General features: G+C 47.5%; 2 protein-coding genes across 2 annotated transcripts in view; both read right to left on the bottom strand.

The window, feature by feature from the left end:
- Positions 1–19,949, bottom strand: part of LOC148502422 (putative glycine N-acyltransferase-like protein 1B) — a 97,200-nt gene that overhangs the window by 51,280 nt on the left and 25,971 nt on the right. The gene's annotated exons all lie outside the window — the stretch shown is intronic.
- On the bottom strand, positions 5,325–6,390 carry LOC148502423 (uncharacterized). Its single transcript, XM_088449816.1, has one exon. It carries the CDS (start codon positions 6,381–6,383, stop codon positions 5,325–5,327), a length of 1,059 nt encoding a protein of 352 aa, XP_088305942.1. The 5' UTR covers positions 6,384–6,390.

Below are 19,949 nucleotides of genomic sequence, written 5' to 3'. Positions count from 1 at the left end.
AAATCCTGGCTGACTGCTAGGCATTGATACAAAGTCTCTATCTGTTTTGTGAAGGTAAACTGCAATGAGGGGGAGTTACTATAACGTCAAAGGGGACTGTTACTTTGTTACTCTGCTCCGTTGGCTGTAATAGTCTATGAGCTAGCTCCGTTCTCCCTAGACCTCCTTATCCTTAAAAGAGCCTCTACTGTAACTTGCCACGAAGGTTTACTTATATGGAGACATAATACTGTAACACAGTCTTTTTCCTTTGGTACAGAGTTCTTTAGCTGTGCTAGTCTATGGAGGGGTCCTAAGGATGAGGTGGCTGCTAACAATTAATCAATAGCAGCCGTAGGGTGCCTTTATATTCCATTCTTACTTTGCTCTGCATGAGGATTTATAAAAAATGTAAGACCCTAATCAAAGGGACCAAAGGCTGCAAGTAACGGGCTTAGAATAGGGGTTAATTGTGAGTGCGTGTGGGAAGGCTGGGGTGTGCATATGGCCAATAGTCTCTTACCCCGCTCCGTCAAACCCCAGCTCTCTCTCTTTTATATTTCGCACCCAGGGTCTTGCTCCACCTCCGTGGGTGTCGGCCTCCAAATCCCCGCCTCCGGACCTGCCTCTGCCTGACGCGACTGTCAGCCTCCACGTCTCCACCTTCCGACCCGCCTTCACCCGGCGAGACGCCCCTTCACTTCCGGCTACCTTCTTTCTCGGCTTGGGACCCTTCCGAGATGTCGCTAATGCTGCTCCCTGACTTCCGACAACCGGTGGACATCTCCCGGTCGAACAGGTAAGAACCGCTCAGCCACGTAACAGCCAGCTTTCCCCCGTACTCCGGAACAACTGCGCAACTGTCGCGTGTATGTCCCTTTTTATAGTAGTCTCTTCTTCCTCGTGCTCCTCTCAACGGGCCAATACTCGCGTGCTGTCTCTCCCCTTTCCTGCAACAGGGCACTCTCCTCCCTATTCTTGCCCTTGGTAGTGTCCCGTCCTCGTGTTCCCCCACAGCCTAATAGGCCTTCCACTGGACAGAACCAAGTCCTCCCCTCATTTCAGGGGACAGTCCTTCAACCTATTTTCCTTACACATTTTAAACATTTACATACAAGCAGGGTTTAAAAATTAACTAGACCACCCCTTCTAATCAGCATTCTTATGCTCCACTGGTGGGTTCCCCTATTTTTGGGGACGCCACATTCCTCCCCACTTGAATCATGTGTGTCCTCACGCATTTCACCATTTCCACAAATTAAGCAAACCTTACTTTATAACATTCCAACGTATAATTTGATCAATCAATAACAGGTGCAACAATTTAATTCTTATCATTACTTTAGAACATCCTACTGTATAATTTGATCAATGAATGATAGTTACAACGATTAACTCTTATTCACGATATCTAAGTGGTAATAGTCCTTTTGTGCTTCTCTCGGAGCGTCTTAACTGACACTCTTTCTCTTCTGTTTCTATTGGAATGGCTGCCGCATTCTTCTCCGATCTCACAGTTTCGGAAAGTTTGGAGGACCACAGTACTGGCCAGTATGTACTCATCACTATGTTCATACATTCATCAGTTTTCTGAGTATCTGATTCCCTTGGCATGCTATTAGTATAATCCTCTCTCTGTGGAACATTCTCTGTTTGATAAGGACATAGTTTCAGTTGGTTCCGGTGGACCACTATGGCACGATCTCCATCTTCTTTTTGTATTTTATATACATCTTTCTCTTGATGTGCCGATTCCAATATAAGGTAAGGTGTTGGTTCCCACCATGGGTCAATTTTACTATGCCTTTGATTGTTCTTTCTTAAAACTCTATCTCCTATTTTCAATGGCTCAGCCCAAGCGGACAGATTATAATTCTCTTTTTGCCTCTCATGAGCAATGTCCATGTGCCGTTTTACAATCTCTTGAGTGGCTTTAAGTCTCTGTTGATGTTCTGTCACCCAGTCAGAGGTTGGAGTAGGTTCTTGCCGTCGAGCGAACGGTAATTGAAGACGAATATCCTCAGGTAGCTGCCCTAATCTTCCAAACAACAAATAATATGGCGTGTGCCCTGTTGAGTCATGAGTGGTATTATTGTATATATATATTAGTTCAGCCACCCACATAGGCCATTCCTGTCTTTCTTGCATGGACAATGCTCTCAGCATATGGATTAGAGTTTGGTTGGTCCGTTCACACAACCCATTTCCTTGAGGATGGTAGGCGGTTGTTTGCAGCTTTTGACACCCATATAAGGCACACAACTCTTTAAACAGCTTCGCGGTAAACGCCGGTCCTTGATCCGTTAATATTTTCATTGGGTACCCGTAAGGGCGTACGAAAGCTCTCCAGAAAAGTTCAGCAGTGGTTTTTGCTGTTAAGTCTTTTACCGGTAGTACCACTGCGAACTTAGTATAGTGGTCGACAATAGTGAGTGCATACTCGAATCCGGTACGGCTTCTTTCCAGTTTTACATGGTCTAATGTGACCAATTCTAATGGACTTGTACTGTTGATGGGGTGTAGGGGGGCCTTTTGGGTACCCAACGATGGTTTCCTCAAGTTACAATTAATACATTTCTGGCACCACTCCTCTACATCCAAGCGTAGACCGACCCAATAGAACCGCTGTCTTAGGTTAGCTTCTGTTTTTTTGTAACCGAAATGTCCTGACCGGTCATGGTATGCTTGCAACAATTCAGCTGACTTCTCCCTCGGAATTAGGATTTGACTATGGGACTGGTGCATCTTTGGATTTATGCTTTGTCTTAAGATGATGCCCTCCTGCACAGTCAATCGGTCCCTTTGTCGCCAGAGTTTAGTTAACTCCTCCGGTAATTGTTGTTTCTTTTGCCTCTTCCCTTGTTGTAACATGGTTTTTAGTTGTTTAAACATAAAGGACTCCTGTTGCCACTTTTGCCACTCCCCCGCAGACCCCAAGTCTATGACTTCATAATTAATGGAACTGCATGCGGAGACCGCTTTCCTTTTTGGTATGAAGTTTTTGATGAAAGCGGGGATCTCTATAGTTTCCCGTTGGTCTATGTGTTCTGGTTCTTCCTGACTTGGTAAGCGGGATAGCGCATCCGCGTTGCTATTACTTTTACCAGTCCGATAGGCGATGGTAAATCTGAAGTTTGCTAGACGGGAGTACCAGCGTTGCTCTAGAGCTCCCAATTGCGCTGTCTGTAAGTGGGCTAGTGGATTACAATCAGTGTAAGCTGTGAAAACTGCCATAGTTAAATAGTCTTTGAATTTCTCAGTGACAGCCCACACTAAAGCCAAGAACTCTAATTTAAAGGCACTGTAGTTGGCATCGTTCCGTTCTGTCTTTCTTAACCCTCTACTAGCGTAGGCTATAACCCTCTCATCTCCATCTTGCTTCTGTGCCAGCACGGCCCCCAACCCCTGTTTGCTCGCATCCGTGTACAGGGAGAAAGGGCGACTGTAGTCGGGGTAGGCCAGAATAGGCACCTGCATTAATTCCTGTCTCAGTTGCTCAAACGCCTCTTGCTGACGAGCATTCCACTCTACTTCCTTGGACACTTCTCTTCCTGATTTGGGTACTCCTCTAAGTAGTTCATGCAATGGACAGGCAACTTTGGCAAAGTTCTTAATAAATCGTCTATAATACCCGACAAATCCTAAGAAACGCCTCACGTCCTTAATGGTTCGGGGCACGGGCCATTCCTGAATTACTTGGATTTTATCTGTATCGGGCTTCACCCCTTTTGAACTTACTATGTGTCCCAGATATTTCACCTCAGGTTTTAACAGATGACACTTTGCTGGGTTAAGTTTGAGTCCGTATTTGATCAAGTGTTGGAACACTTCCTGAAGATGGTTGAGATGTTCTTCATAAGTTCGGGAGAATATGATAATATCATCTAAATATAAGAGTACTAACTCATAGTTTAGATGTCCCAAACAATGCTCCATAACTCTTTGAAATGTTGCGGGGGCATTGCATAGTCCAAACGGCATCCTCAAGAATTCATGTAAGCCCATTGGGGTGGTAAAAGCGGTCTTTTCCTGATCTTCCGGGGCCATTCGTGTTTGCCAGTATCCACTGGTCAGGTCCAATGTAGAGAAATACTGTGCAGATTTTAAGGCCGTCAGTGACTCTTCTATCCGGGGCAGTGGATAGGCATCTCGATGTGTAACGTGGTTGAGTTTCCTATAATCAACGCATAGTCGTAGTTGACCATCTTTCTTTTTCACTAGTACAATGGGCGCCGCCCAAGGACTATGGCTCTCTTGGATCACTCCTGCAGCCTTCATTTCCTCCAACATTCGGCGCACAGGTTGATATAAGGCTGGCGCTAAGGGACTATGTCTTTCTTTAATTGGTGGCACTCCCCCAGTCACAATACGGTGTAGAATATGAGTTACCGTCCCAAAATCAGCCGGATGCTTACTAAAAGCTTCGCCTTTTTCTCTCACCACCCTCAGGGCTCCTTCCTTCTGAGCTGGTGTCGTTTCCTCACCGCCAATGTGTAACTCTTCCCACCAAGGCAGCCCCTTGGAATTGTTCTCTTCCGTCCTTTCCTCCATTTTTTTGGTTTCCATTCCCAAACTATGAACATCCTGGAACGATGTCCAAATAAGTTTGGCCACTGGTTGATGTCGATATAGTTTCACCGTCTTATTATGGGGGTTCAGTACCCTAATAGGTACTCATCCTCGGTCCACAGTGACAACAGCATGGGCCACTGCCACTTCCCCCCGGTTCAGCATCATACATGGTTCTATTATGGCTTCGTATTTTTCTCCATGGGGTCCACAGGGTCCTTTTCCCCGTAGAAGAACTTCCGAGTTAGGTGGGATTTTAACAGGTTTGCCATCCCCGATTCGTACCCATCCTACTTCTCCTTTTGCCTTTACCAGATGTTGATGCCCGAGGAGTACCTTAATCGTCTTCTTCAGAATCCGTTGTTCCGCCATCATGGCTTGCGATAGTTCTTTCCGCAAAGCAGTAATCCATTCATCAGGGCATTTTTGGAGAATATTCATGCCAAGTATAACGGGTATCGACTTGGGATCTTCCGAATGCGTAATCAGACATCCTTGTTTAGGTAGGGAACTGTTGCTAATATTAATATCTGCTTCCCAGTATCCAAGACAATCGATGCCTAGCCCATTGCTGGCTATTAATTGTAACCAGGATGGTGGGGGTAGCATGACTTGGTCCGCGGCCCAATGTTGTTGAAAGAGAGTGAATTGAATCGTGGTAATCTGCGACCCAGTGTCAATCATTGCAGGGGTTTTGATTCCATTAATATCAATGGTGAGCATGGGACACTTTCCCACATAACGGGGCCACCATTCCCCCATTTTAGGATCTGTGACTATTGTTCCCACCGAGGTTCGTTCTCTCTCCCCGGGGCCTGGGAGTTTAAACTCTCCCCTTGAGGACAGTTCCTTTCGATATGACCTGGTCTCTGGCATTGTCGACAAATAGGACGCCCCTGGGTATCAAATTGGTCAGTCGCCCGTCGTCCCGTTCTTCTAGGAGGGGCCCACCAATCCTCCGTATTCCGTTCTCTATCATTCCTCCACCGTGTGGTTTGATAATTGGTAGATTTGTTTTTCTTCAAAGTCCGCATTTCGTGACGAATTTCAGCCATTCCCAACATTAATTCCTTCAGCTGCTTCTCTACAGTTTCAAGAGGATCATTAGAGGGTAACTGAGTGCTTTGTTTCACAAGGTCCTTTCTAGTCAAAGAATTTTCTTCTCCCATATGTCTTGTCTTGGTCCCACTATGACCCTCCTGGAAGTCTGGCATCTCTGGAAAACTTAACTCGGGTCCTCTTTGGGAACCTACTATTTTTATAGCCATTTCTTTGAAATCCAGAAAAGAATGTTCCGGCATCTGCATTTTTAACAATTTCAGTTGGGACTTGATGCCTTCTCCATTAGAGCCCTCAATGAATTGGGCTATGAGTACTTCATCCGTATCTCCCACTTCTTCGTTTCCAATAGTCCGGATATCCCGAAGTGCCTCTTGTAGACTTAGAGCGTAATCTCTTAGTGTCTCCCCTGGAATTTGTTTACGGCCATAGAACAACGTCTTGAGTTCTGATACTGTCCTGGTTTCAAATGTAGCGGCCAGTCGCTGAAAGATTTGGTCAACATCACGTCTTTCCTCTGCTGGCCATGATGTCACTTCTCGTAGAGCCGCCCCTTTTAACTGGCCAATAAGGATTTCCACTTGTTGACGTTCATTTAACGGGTATAGTCTAAACATCGATCTTATTTTATTTCGGAATTCCGTTAAGTTACTTCCCTCGCCTCCATATCTATCTCCACTAAAAGTAGGCAGCCAGGGAGCACCGAAGTAATAAGGAAGGGTTATGGGGTTGATTTGCGGAATACCACTTCCACTTGCTCCAGCCGAGTCCCCCATTGCTCTTTGTTCCTGTGACATTGTACACTTTTCTAATGACTTCTCACCTACACTCTTCACTTTGGACTCTGGATCCTCTACTTAGTGATGCCAAATGTGACCTACTTCTAAATTCTGGGTATACGTAGGACGGGGGTTTCTAGATTCTTTTCTGTTAGTACAGAGAGGTGAGGAGGTAAGTATGCAACGATTTCAGAAAAGAAGTTTACAATCTTTTATTTCCACAACAGGTAATGTAGTATTTTCCACTAGTGTTTTTTTCTTAGAGCGAACCACAGATCTACTCACAACAGCATGTACAATAACAATAACATTTATTTTGTCTATTCACCAAACAACCAGTCAATTGGATTTTATTGTACAGGAACTTGGCCTCCTGGCCACGATCAGCAACTGTCGTCCCTGTGGGTTCAAAAATTATTGTTCGCAGCACAATAAAACACAATTAATCTTATCCACTATAATCACACCATAACAGAAATGGCAAACAACTTCAATTACTTTAAAATGTGCATTAACTCTCCTAACGCTTTCTGGCCAGAAGCTACACATCAATCACCTAATAACGTGACAAGTCCACCTGCGTGTACACCGCGTTGCCCGGGATAATGGTTGTACCTTTGTCCTTAGCCTGCTTGACAGAATAAGTTCCGCTTGCAATCAATGTGAAGCTAAATTGTTCCTAGCTGCGAATGATTCCACATTTATTTTAAATCCTGGCTGACTGCTAGGCATTGATACAAAGTCTCTATCTGTTTTGTGAAGGTAAACTGCAATGAGGGGGAGTTACTATAACGTCAAAGGGGACTGTTACTTTGTTACTCTGCTCCGTTGGCTGTAATAGTCTATGAGCTAGCTCCGTTCTCCCTAGACCTCCTTATCTTTAAAAGAGCCTCTACTGTAACTTGCCACGAAGGTTTACTTATATGGAGACATAATACTGTAACACAGTCTTTTTCCTTTGGTACAGAGTTCTTTAGCTGTGCTAGTCTATGGAGGGGTCCTAAGGATGAGGTGGCTGCTAACAATTAATCAATAGCAGCCGTAGGGTGCCTTTATATTCCATTCTTACTTTGCTCTGCATGAGGATTTATAAAAAATTTAAGACCCTAATCAAAGGGACCAAAGGCTGCAAGTAACGGGCTTAGAATAGGGGTTAATTGTGAGTGCGTGTGGGAAGGCTGGGGTGTGCATATGGCCAATAGTCTCTTACCCCGCTCCGTCAAACCCCAGCTCTCTCTCTTTTATATTTCGCACCCAGGGTCTTGCTCCACCTCCGTGGGTGTCGGCCTCCAAATCCCCGCCTCCGGACCTGCCTCTGCCTGACGCGACTGTCAGCCTCCACGTCTCCACCTTCCGACCCGCCTTCACCCGGCGAGACGCCCCTTCACTTCCGGCTACCTTCTTTCTCGGCTTGGGACCCTTCCGAGATGTCGCTAATGCTGCTCCCTGACTTCCGACAACCGGTGGACATCTCCCGGTCGAACAGGTAAGAACCGCTCAGCCACGTAACAGCCAGCTTTCCCCCGTACTCCGGAACAACTGTGCAACTGTCGCGTGTATGTCCCTTTTTATAGTAGTCTCTTCTTCCTCGTGCTCCTCTCAACGGGCCAATACTCGCGTGCTGTCTCTCCCCTTTCCTGCAACAGGGCACTCTCCTCCCTATTCTTGCCCTTGGTAGTGTCCCGTCCTCGTGTTCCCCCACAGCCTAATAGGCCTTCCACTGGACAGAACCAAGTCCTCCCCTCATTTCAGGGGACAGTCCTTCAACCTATTTTCCTTACACATTTTAAACATTTACATACAAGCAGGGTTTAAAAATTAACTAGACCACCCCTTCTAATCAGCATTCTTATGCTCCACTGGTGGGTTCCCCTATTTTTGGGGACGCCACAATACCATAGCTGTATATGTACAGTACATGAGGCTAGTAACTGCACGTAACACGGCCTGCTATTGGTGTGACTGCACAGCTCTCTCTCACTATACCGTAGCTGTATATGTACAGTACATGAGGCTAGTAACTGCAGGTAACACTGCCTGCTATTGGTGTGACTGCCCAGCTCTCTCTCGCTATACCATAGCTGTATGTGTGCAGTACATGAGGCTAGTAACTGCAGGTAACACTGCCTGCTATTGGTGTGACTGCCCAGCTCTCTCACTATACCGTAGCTGTATGTGTACAGTACATGAGGCTAGTAACTGCAGGTAACATGGCCTGCTATTGGTGTTACTGTCCAGCTCTCTCTCACTATACAGTAGCTTTATGTGCACAGTACATGAGGCTAGTAAGTGCAGGTAACACGGCCTGCTATTGGTGTGACTGCACAGCTCTCTCTCACTATACCATAGCTGTATATGTACAGTACATGAGGCTAGTAACTGCAGGTAACACGGCCTGCTATTGGTGTTACTGCCCAGCTCTCTCTCACTATACAGTAGCTGTATGTGTACAGTGCATGAGGCTAGTAAATGCAGGTAACACTGCCTGCTATTGGTGTGACTGCCCAGCTCTCTCTCTCGCTATACCATAGCTGTATGTGTGCAGTACATGAGGCTAGTAACTGCTGGTAACATGGCCTGCTATTGGTGTGACTGCACAGCTCTCTCTCACTATACCATAGCTGTATATGTACAGTACATGAGGCTAGTAACTGCAGGTAACACGGCCTGCTATTGGTGTGACTGCCCAGCTCTCTCTCACTATACCATAGCTGTATGTGTACAGTACATGAGGCTAGTAACTGCAGGGAACTCGGCCTGCTATTGGTGTGACTGCCCAGCTCTCTCTCACTATACCATAGCTGTATGTGTGTAGTACATGAGGCTAGTTAGTTCAAGTAACATGACCTGCTATTGGTGTGACTGCCCAGCTCTCTCTCACTATACTGTAGCTGTATGTGTGCAGTACATGAGGCTAGAAACTGCAGCTAACACGGCCTGCTATTGGTGTTACTGCCCAGCTCTCTCTCACTATGCAGTAGCTGTATGTGTACAGTACATGAGGCTAGTAACTGCAGGTAACACTGCCTGCTATTGGTGTGACTGCCCAGCTCTCTCTCTCGCTATACCGTAGCTGTATGTGTACAGTACATGAGGCTAGTAAATGCAGGTAACACTGCCTGCTATTGGTGTGACTGCCCAGCTCTCTCTCTCGCTATACCGTAGCTGTATGTGTGCAGTAAATGAGGCTAGTAACTGCAGGTAACACGGCCTGCTATTGGTGTTACTGCCCAGCTCTCTCTCACTATACAGTAGCTGTATGTGTACAGTACATGAGGCTAGTAACTGCAGGTAACACTGCCTGCTATTGGTGTGACTGCCCAGCTCTCTCTCGCGCTATACCGTAGCTGTATGTGGGCAGTACATGAGGCTAGTAACTGCAGGGAACACGGCCTGCTATTGGTGTGACTGCACAGCTCTCTCTCACTATACCATAGCTGTATATGTACAGTACATGAGGCTAGTAACTGCAGGTAACACGGCCTGCTATTGGTGTGACTGCACAGCTCTCTCTCACTATACCATAGCTGTATGTGTGCAGTACATGAGGCTAGTAAGTGCAGGTAACATGACCTGCTATTGGTGTGACTGCCCAGCTCTCTCACTATACCATAGCTGTATGTGTGCAGTACATGAGGCTAGTAAGTGCAGGTAACACTGCCTGCTATTGGTGTGACTGCCCAGCTCTCTCTCACTATACCATAGCTGTATGTGTGCAGTACATGAGGCTAGTAAGTGCAGGTTACATGGCCTGCTATTGGTGTGACTGCCCAGCTCTCTCACTATACCATAGCTGTATGTGTGCAGTACATGAGGCTAGTAAGTGCAGGTAACACTGCCTGCTATTGGTGTGACTGCCCAGCTCTCTCTCACTATACCATAGCTGTATGTGTGCAGTACATGAGGCTAGTAAGTGCAGGTTACATGGCCTGCTATTGGTGTGGCCGCCCAGCTCTCTCTCACTATACCGTAGCTGTATGTGTGCAGTACATGAGGCTAGTAACTGCAGGTAACACTGCCTGCTATTGGTGTGACTGCCCAGCTCTCTCTCGCTATACCGTGGCTGTAAGTGTACAGTACATGAGGCTAGTAAGTGCAGGTAACACGGCCTGCTATTGGTGTGACTGCCCAGCTCTCTCACTATACCGTAGCTGTATGTGTACAGTACATGAGGCTAGTAACTGCAGGTAAGACGGCCTGCTATTGGTGTTACTGCCCAGCTCTCTCTCACTATACAGTAGCTGTATGTGTACAGTACATGAGGCTAGTAACTGCAGGTAAGACGGCCTGCTATTGGTGTTACTGCCCAGCTCTCTCTCACTATACCATAGCTGTATGTGTGCAGTACATGAGGCTAGTAAGTGCAGGTAACATGACCTGCTATTGGTGTGACTGCCCAGCTCTCTCACTATACCATAGCTGTATGTGTGCAGTACATGAGGCTAGTAAGTGCAGGTAACACTGCCTGCTATTGGTGTGACTGCCCAGCTCTCTCACACTATACCATAGCTGTATGTGTGCAGTACATGAGGCTAGTAAGTGCAGGTAACATGACCTGCTATTGGTGTGACTGCCCAGCTCTCTCACTATACCATAGCTGTATGTGTGCAGTACATGAGGCTAGTAAGTGAAGGTAACACTGCCTGCTATTGGTGTGACTGCCCAGCTCTCTCTCACTATACCATAGCTGTATGTGTGCAGTACATGAGGCTAGTAAGTGCAGGTTACATGGCCTGCTATTGGTGTGACTGCCCAGCTCTCTCTCACTATACTGTAGCTGTATGTGTGCAGTACATGAGGCTAGTAAGTGCAGGTAACACGGCCTGCTATTGGTGTGGCCGCCCAGCTCTCTCTCACTATACCGTAGCTGTATGTGTGCAGTACATGAGGCTAGTAACTGCAGGTAACACTGCCTGCTATTGGTGTGACTGCCCAGCTCTCTCTCGCTATACCGTGGCTGTATGTGTACAGTACATGAGGCTAGTAACTGCAGGTAACACTGCCTGCTATTGGTGTGACTGCCTAGCTCTCTCACTATACCGTAGCTGTATGTGTACAGTACATGAGGCTAGTAACTGCAGGTAACATGGCCTGCTATTGGTGTTACTGCCCAGCTCTCTCTCACTATACAGTAGCTGTATGTGTACAGTACATGAGGCTAGTAAGTGCAGGTAACACGGCCTGCTATTGGTGTGACTGCACAGCTCTCTCTCACTATACCATAGCTGTATGTGTACAGTACATGAGGCTAGTAACTGCAGGTAACACGGCCTGCTATTGGTGTGACTGCCCAGCTCTCTCTCACTATACCGTGGCTGTATGTGTACAGTACATGAGGCTAGTAACTGCAGGTAAGACGGCCTGCTATTGGTGTTACTGCCCAGCTCTCTCTCACTATACAGTAGCTGTATGTGTACAGTACATGAGGCTAGTAAGTGCAGGTAACACGGCCTGCTATTGGTGTGACTGCACAGCTCTCTCTCACTATACCATAGCTGTATGTGTACAGTACATGAGGCTAGTAACTGCAGGTAACACGGCCTGCTATTGGTGTGACTGCCCAGCTTTCTCTCTCACTATACCGTAGCTGTATGTGTGCAGTACATGAGGCTAGTAACTGCAGGTAACACGGACTGCTATTGGTGTGACTGCCCAGCTCTCTCTCTCACTATACCATAGCTGTATATGTACAGTACATGAGGCTAGTAACTGCAGGTAACACGGCCTGCTATTGGTGTGGCTGCCCAGCTCTCTCTCGCTATACCGTGGCTGTATGTGTACAGTACATGAGGCTAGTAAGTGCAGGTAACACGGCCTGCTATTGGTGTGACTGCCCAGCTCTCTCTCGCTATACCGTGGCTGTAAGTGTACAGTACATGAGGCTAGTAAGTGCAGGTAACACGGCCTGCTATTGGTGTGACTGCCCAGCTCTCTCACTATACCGTAGCTGTATGTGTACAGTACATGAGGCTAGTAACTGCAGGTAAGACGGCCTGCTATTGGTGTTACTGCCCAGCTCTCTCTCACTATACAGTAGCTGTATGTGTACAGTACATGAGGCTAGTAACTGCAGGTAAGACGGCCTGCTATTGGTGTTACTGCCCAACTCTCTCTCACTATACCATAGCTGTATGTGTGCAGTACATGAGGCTAGTAAGTGCAGGTAACATGACCTGCTATTGGTGTGACTGCCCAGCTCTCTCACTATACCATAGCTGTATGTGTGCAGTACATGAGGCTAGTAAGTGCAGGTAACACTGCCTGCTATTGGTGTGACTGCCCAGCTCTCTCACACTATACCATAGCTGTATGTGTGCAGTACATGAGGCTAGTAAGTGCAGGTAACATGACCTGCTATTGGTGTGACTGCCCAGCTCTCTCACTATACCATAGCTGTATGTGTGCAGTACATGAGGCTAGTAACTGCAGGCAACACGCCCTGCTATTGGTGTGACTGCCCAGCTCTCTCTCACTATACCGTGGCTGTATGTGTACAGTACATGAGGCTAGTAACTGCAGGTAAGACGGCCTGCTATTGGTGTTACTGCCCAGCTCTCTCTCACTATAAAGTAGCTGTATGTGTACAGTACATGAGGGTAGTAAGTGCAGGTAACACAGCCTGCTATTGGTGTGACTGCACAGCTCTCTCTTACTATACCATAGCTGTATGTGTACAGTACATGAGGCTAGTAACTGCAGGTAACACGGCCTGCTATTGGTGTGACTGCCCAGCTTTCTCTCTCACTATACCGTAGCTGTATGTGTGCAGTACATGAGGCTAGTAACTGCAGGTAACACGGCCTGCTATTGGTGTGGCCGCCCAGCTCTCTCTCACTATACCGTAGCTGTATGTGTGCAGTACATGAGGCTAGTAACTGCAGGTAACACTGCCTGCTATTGGTGTGACTGCCCAGCTCTCTCTCGCTATACCGTGGCTGTATGTGTACAGTACATGAGGCTAGTAACTGCAGGTAACACTGCCTGCTATTGGTGTGACTGCCCAGCTCTCTCACTATACCGTAGCTGTATGTGTACAGTACATGAGGCTAGTAACTGCAGGTAACATGGCCTGCTATTGGTGTTACTGCCCAGCTCTCTCTCACTATACAGTAGCTGTATGTGTACAGTACATGAGGCTAGTAAGTGCAGGTAACACGGCCTGCTATTAGTGTGACTGCACAGCTCTCTCTCACTATACCATAGCTGTATGTGTACAGTACATGAGGCTAGTAACTGCAGGTAACACGGCCTGCTATTGGTGTGACTGCCCAGCTCTCTCTCACTATACCGTGGCTGTATGTGTACAGTACATGAGGCTAGTAACTGCAGGTAAGACGGCCTGCTATTGGTGTTACTGCCCAGCTCTCTCTCACTATACAGTAGCTGTATGTGTACAGTACATGAGGCTAGTAAGTGCAGGTAACACGGCCTGCTATTGGTGTGACTGCACAGCTCTCTCTCACTATACCATAGCTGTATGTGTACAGTACATGAGGCTAGTAACTGCAGGTAACACGGCCTGCTATTGGTGTGACTGCCCAGCTTTCTCTCTCACTATACCATAGCTGTATGTGTGCAGTACATGAGGCTAGTAACTGCAGGTAACACGGCCTGCTATTGGTGTGACTGCCCAGCTCTCTCTCTCACTATACCATAGCTGTATATGTACAGTACATGAGGCTAGTAACTGCAGGTAACACGGCCTGCTATTGGTGTGACTGCCCAGCTCTCTCTCGCTATACCGTGGCTGTATGTGTACAGTACATGAGGCTAGTAACTGCAGGTAACACTGCCTGCTATTGGTGTGACTGCCCAGCTCTCTCACTATACCGTAGCTGTATGTGTACAGTACATGAGGCTAGTAACTGCAGGTAACACGGCCTGCTATTGGTGCTACTGCCCAGCTCTCTCTCACTATACAGTAGCTGTATGTGCACAGTACATGAGGCTAGTAAGTGCAGGTAACACGGCCTGCTATTGGTGTGACTGCACAGCTCTCTATCACCATACCATAGCTGTATGTGTACAGTACATGAGGCTAGTAACTGCAGGTAACACGCCCTGCTATTGGTGTGACTGCCCAGCTCTCTCTCACTATACCGTGGCTGTATGTGTACAGTACATGAGGCTAGTAACTGCAGGTAAGACGGCCTGCTATTGGTGTTACTGCCCAGCTCTCTCTCACTATACAGTAGCTGTATGTGTACAGTACATGAGGCTAGTAAGTGCAGGTAACACGGCCTGCTATTGGTGTGACTGCACAGCTCTCTCTTACTATACCATAGCTGTATGTGTACAGTACATGAGGCTAGTAACTGCAGGTAACACGGCCTGCTATTGGTGTGACTGCCCAGCTTTCTCTCTCACTATACCGTAGCTGTATGTGTGCAGTACATGAGGCTAGTAACTGCAGGTAACACGGCCTGCTATTGGTGTGACTGCCCAGCTCTCTCTCTCACTATACCATAGCTGTATATGTACAGTACATGAGGCTAGTAACTGCAGGTAACACGGCCTGCTATTGGTGTGACTGCCCAGCTCTCTCTCGCTATACCGTGGCTGTATGTGTACAGTACATGAGGCTAGTAACTGCAGGTAATACTGCCTGCTATTGGTGTGACTGCCCAGCTCTCTCACTATACCGTAGCTGTATGTGTACAGTACATGAGGCTAGTAACTGCAGGTAACATGGCCTGCTATTGGTGTTACTGCCCAGCTCTCTCTCACTATACAGTAGCTGTATGTGCACAGTACATGAGGCTAGTAAGTGCAGGTAACACGGCCTGCTATTGGTGTGACTGCACAGCTCTCTCTCACTATACCATAGCTGTATATGTACAGTACATGAGGCTAGTAACTGCAGGTAACACGGCCTGCTATTGGTGTTACTGCCCAGCTCTCTCTCACTATACAGTAGCTGTATGTGTACAGTGCATGAGGCTAGTAAATGCAGGTAACACTGCCTGCTATTGGTGTGACTGCCCAAATCTCTCTCTCGCTATACCGTAGCTGTATGTGTGCAGTACATGAGGCTAGTAACTGCAGGTAACATGGCCTGCTATTGGTGTGACTGCACAGCTCTCTCTCACTATACCATAGCTGTATGTGTACAGTACATGAGGCTAGTAACTGCAGGGAACACGGCCTGCTATTGGTGTGACTGCCCAGCTCTCTCTCACTATACCATAGCTGTATATGTACAGTACATGAGGCTAGTAACTGCAGGTAACACGGCCTGCTATTGGTGTGACTGCCCAGCTCTCTCTCACTATACCATAGCTGTATGTGTGTAGTACATGAGGCTAGAAACTGCAGCTAACACGGCCTGCTATTGGTGTTACTGCCCAGCTCTCTCTCACTATGCAGTAGCTGTATGTGTACAGTACATGAGGCTAGTAACTGCAGGTAACACTGCCTGCTATTGGTGTGACTGTCCAGCTCTCTCTCTCGCTATACCGTAGCTGTATGTGTGCAGTACATGAGGCTAGTAAGTGCAGGTAACATGGCCTGCTATTGGTGTGACTGCCCAGCTCTCTCTCTCGCTATAACGTAGCTGTATGTGTACAGTACATGAGGCTAGTAAATGCAGGTAACACTGCCTGCTATTGGTGTGACTGCCCAGCTCTCTCTCTCGCTATACCGTACCTGTATGTGTGCAGTAAATGAGGCTAGTAACTGCAGGTAACACGGCCTGCTATTGGTGTTACTGCCCAGCTCTCTCTCACTATACATTAGCTGTATGTGTACAGTACATGAGGCTAGTAACTGCAGGTAACACTGCCTGCTATTGGTGTGACTTCCCAGCTCTCTCTCTCGCTATACCGTAGCTGTATGTGGGTAGTACATGAGGCTAGTAACTGCAGGGAACACGGCCTGCTATTGGTGTGACTGCACAGCTCTCTCTCACTATACCATAGCTGTATATGTACAGTACATGAGGCTAGTAACTGCAGGTAACACGGCCTGCTATTGGTGTGACCGCACAGCTCTCTCTCACTATACCGTAGCTGTATATGTATAGTACATGAGGCTAGTAACTGCAGGTAACACTGCCTGCTATTGGTGTGACTGCCCAGCTCTCTCTCACTATACCATAGCTGTATGTGTGCAGTACATGAGGCTAGTAAGTGCAGGTAACATGACCTGCTATTGGTGTGACTGCCCAGCTCTCTCACTATACCGTGGCTGTATGTGTACAGTACATGAGGCTAGTAACTGCAGGTAACACTGCCTGCTATTGGTGTGACTGTCCAGCTCTCTCTCTCACTATACCGTAGCTGTATGTGTGCAGTACATGAGGCTAGTAAGTGCAGGTAACATGGCCTGCTATTGGTGTGACTACCCAGCTCTCTCTCTCGCTATACCGTAGCTGTATGTGTACAGTACATGAGGCTAGTAACTGCAGGTAACACGCCCTGCTATTGGTGTTACTGCCCAGCTCTCTCTCACTATACATTAGCTGTATGTGTACAGTACATGAGGCTAGTAACTGCAGGTAACACTGCCTGCTATTGGTGTGACTGCCCAGCTCTCTCTCTCGCTATACCGTAGCTGTATGTGGGCAGTACATGAGGCTAGTAACTGCAGGGAACACTGCCTGCTATTGGTGTGACTGCACAGCTCTCTCTCACTATACCATAGCTGTATATGTACAGTACATGAGGCTAGTAACTGCAGGTAACACGGCCTGCTATTGGTGTGACCGCACAGCTCTCTCTCACTATACCGTAGCTGTATATGTACAGTACATGAGGCTAGTAACTGCAGGTAACACTGCCTGCTATTGGTGTGACTGCCCAGCTCTCTCTCACTATACCATAGCTGTATGTGTGCAGTACATGAGGCTAGTAAGTGCAGGTAACATGACCTGCTATTGGTGTGACTGCCCAGCTCTCTCACTATACCATAGCTGTATGTGTGCAGTACATGAGGCTAGTAAGTGCAGGTAACACTGCCTGCTATTGGTGTTACTGCCCAGCTCTCTCTCACTATACCATAGCTGTATGTGTGCAGTACATGAGGCTAGTAAGTGCAGGTTACATGGCCTGCTATTGGTGTGACTGCCCAGCTCTCTCTCACTATACTGTAGCTGTATGTGTGCAGTACATGAGGCTAGTAAGTGCAGGTAACACGGCCTGCTATTGGTGTGGCCGCCCAGCTCTCTCTCACTATACCGTAGCTGTATGTGTGCAGTACATGAGGCTAGTAACTGCAGGTAACACTGCCTGCTATTGGTGTGACTGCCCAGCTCTCTCTCGCTATACCGTGGCTGTATGTGTACAGTACATGAGGCTAGTAAATGCAGGTAACACTGCCTGCTATTGGTGTGACTGCCCAGCTCTCTCACTATAACGTAGCTGTATGTGTACAGTACATGAGGCTAGTAACTGCAGGTAACATGGCCTGCTATTGGTGTTACTGCCCAGCTCTCTCTCACTATACAGTAGCTGTATGTGTACTGTACATGAGGCTAGTAAGTGCAGGTAACACGGCCTGCTATTGGTGTGACTGCACAGCTCTCTCTCACTATACCGTGGCTGTATGTGTACAGTACATGAGGCTAGTAACTGCAGGTAAGATGGCCTGCTATTGGTGTTACTGCCCAGCTCTCTCTCACTATACAGTAGCTGTATGTGTACAGTACATGAGGCTAGTAAGTGCAGGTAACATGACCTGCTATTGGTGTGACTGCCCAGCTCTCTCACTATACCATAGCTGTATGTGTGCAGTACATGAGGCTAGTAAGTGCAGGTAACACTGCCTGCTATTGGTGTGACTGCCCAGCTCTCTCACACTATACCATAGCTGTATGTGTGCAGTACATGAGGCTAGTAAGTGCAGGTAACAGGACCTGCTATTGGTGTGACTGCCCAGCTCTCTCACTATACCATAGCTGTATGTGTGCAGTACATGAGGCTAGTAAGTGAAGGTAACACTGCCTGCTATTGGTGTGACTGCCCAGCTCTCTCTCACTATACCATAGCTGTATGTGTGCAGTACATGAGGCTAGTAAGTGCAGGTTACATGGCCTGCTATTGGTGTGACTGCCCAGCTCTCTCTCACTATACTGTAGCTGTATGTGTGCAGTACATGAGGCTAGTAAGTGCAGGTAACACGGCCTGCTATTGGTGTGGCCGCCCAGCTCTCTCTCACTATACCATAGCTGTATATGTACAGTACATGAGGCTAGTAACTGCAGGTAACACGGCCTGCTATTGCTGTGACTGCCCAGCTCTCTCTCGCTATACCGTGGCTGTATGTGTACAGTACATGAGGCTAGTAACTGCAGGTAACACTGCCTGCTATTGGTGTGACTGCCCAGCTCTCTCACTATACCGTAGCTGTATGTGTACAGTACATGAGGCTAGTAACTGCAGGTAACATGGCCTGCTATTGGTGTTACTGCCCAGCTCTCTCTCACTATACAGTAGCTGTATGTGTACAGTACATGAGGCTAGTAAGTGCAGGTAACACAGCCTGCTATTGGTGTGACTGCCCAGCTCTCTCTCACTATACCATAGCTGTATGTGTACAGTACATGAGGCTAGTAACTGCAGGTAACACGGCCTGCTATTGGTGTGACTGCCCAGCTCTCTCTCACTATACCGTGGCTGTATGTGTACAGTACATGAGGCTAGTAACTGCAGGTAAGACGGCCTGCTATTGGTGTTACTGCCCAGCTCTCTCTCACTATACAGTAGCTGTATGTGTACAGTACATGAGGCTAGTAAGTGCAGGTAACACGGCCTGCTATTGGTGTGACTGCACAGCTCTCTCTCACTATACCATAGCTGTATGTGTACAGTACATGAGGCTAGTAACTGCAGGTAACACAGCCTGCTATTGGTGTGACTGCCCAGCTTTCTCTCTCACTATACCGTAGCTGTATGTGTGCAGTACATGAGGCTAGTAACTGCAGGTAACACGGCCTGCTATTGGTGTGACTGCCCAGCTCTCTCTCTCAATATACCATAGCTGTATATGTACAGTACATGAGGCTAGTAACTGCAGGTAACACGCCCTGCTATTGGTGTGACTGCCCAGCTCTCTCTCGCTATACCGTGGCTGTATGTGTACAGTACATGAGGCTTATAACTGCAGGTAACACTGCCTGCTATTGGTGTGACTGCCCAGCTCTCTCACTATACCGTAGCTGTATGTGTACAGTACATGAGGCTAGTAACTGCAGGTAACATGGCCTGCTATTGGTGTTACTGCCCAGCTCTCTCTCACTATACAGTAGCTGTATGTGCACAGTACATGAGGCTAGTAAGTGCAGGTAACACGGCCTGCTATTGGTGTGACTGCACAGCTCTCTCTCACTATACCATAGCTGTATGTGTATAGTACATGAGGCTAGTAACTGCAGGTAACACGCCCTGCTATTGGTGTGACTGCCCAGCTCTCTCTCACTATACCGTGGCTGTATGTGTACAGTGCATGAGGCTAGTAAATGCAGGTAACACTGCCTGCTATTGGTGTGACAGCCCAGCTCTCTCTCTCGCTATACCATAGCTGTATGTGTGCAGTACATGAGGCTAGTAACTGCAGGTAACATGGCCT

The sequence above is a fragment of the Taudactylus pleione genome, unplaced genomic scaffold (assembly GCF_031769625.1).
Source record: "Taudactylus pleione unplaced genomic scaffold, aTauple2 ptg000497l, whole genome shotgun sequence".
In the NCBI taxonomy this organism is placed as follows: Eukaryota; Metazoa; Chordata; class Amphibia; order Anura; family Myobatrachidae; genus Taudactylus; species Taudactylus pleione.
This window is presented reverse-complemented; position numbering and strand designations above follow the sequence as displayed.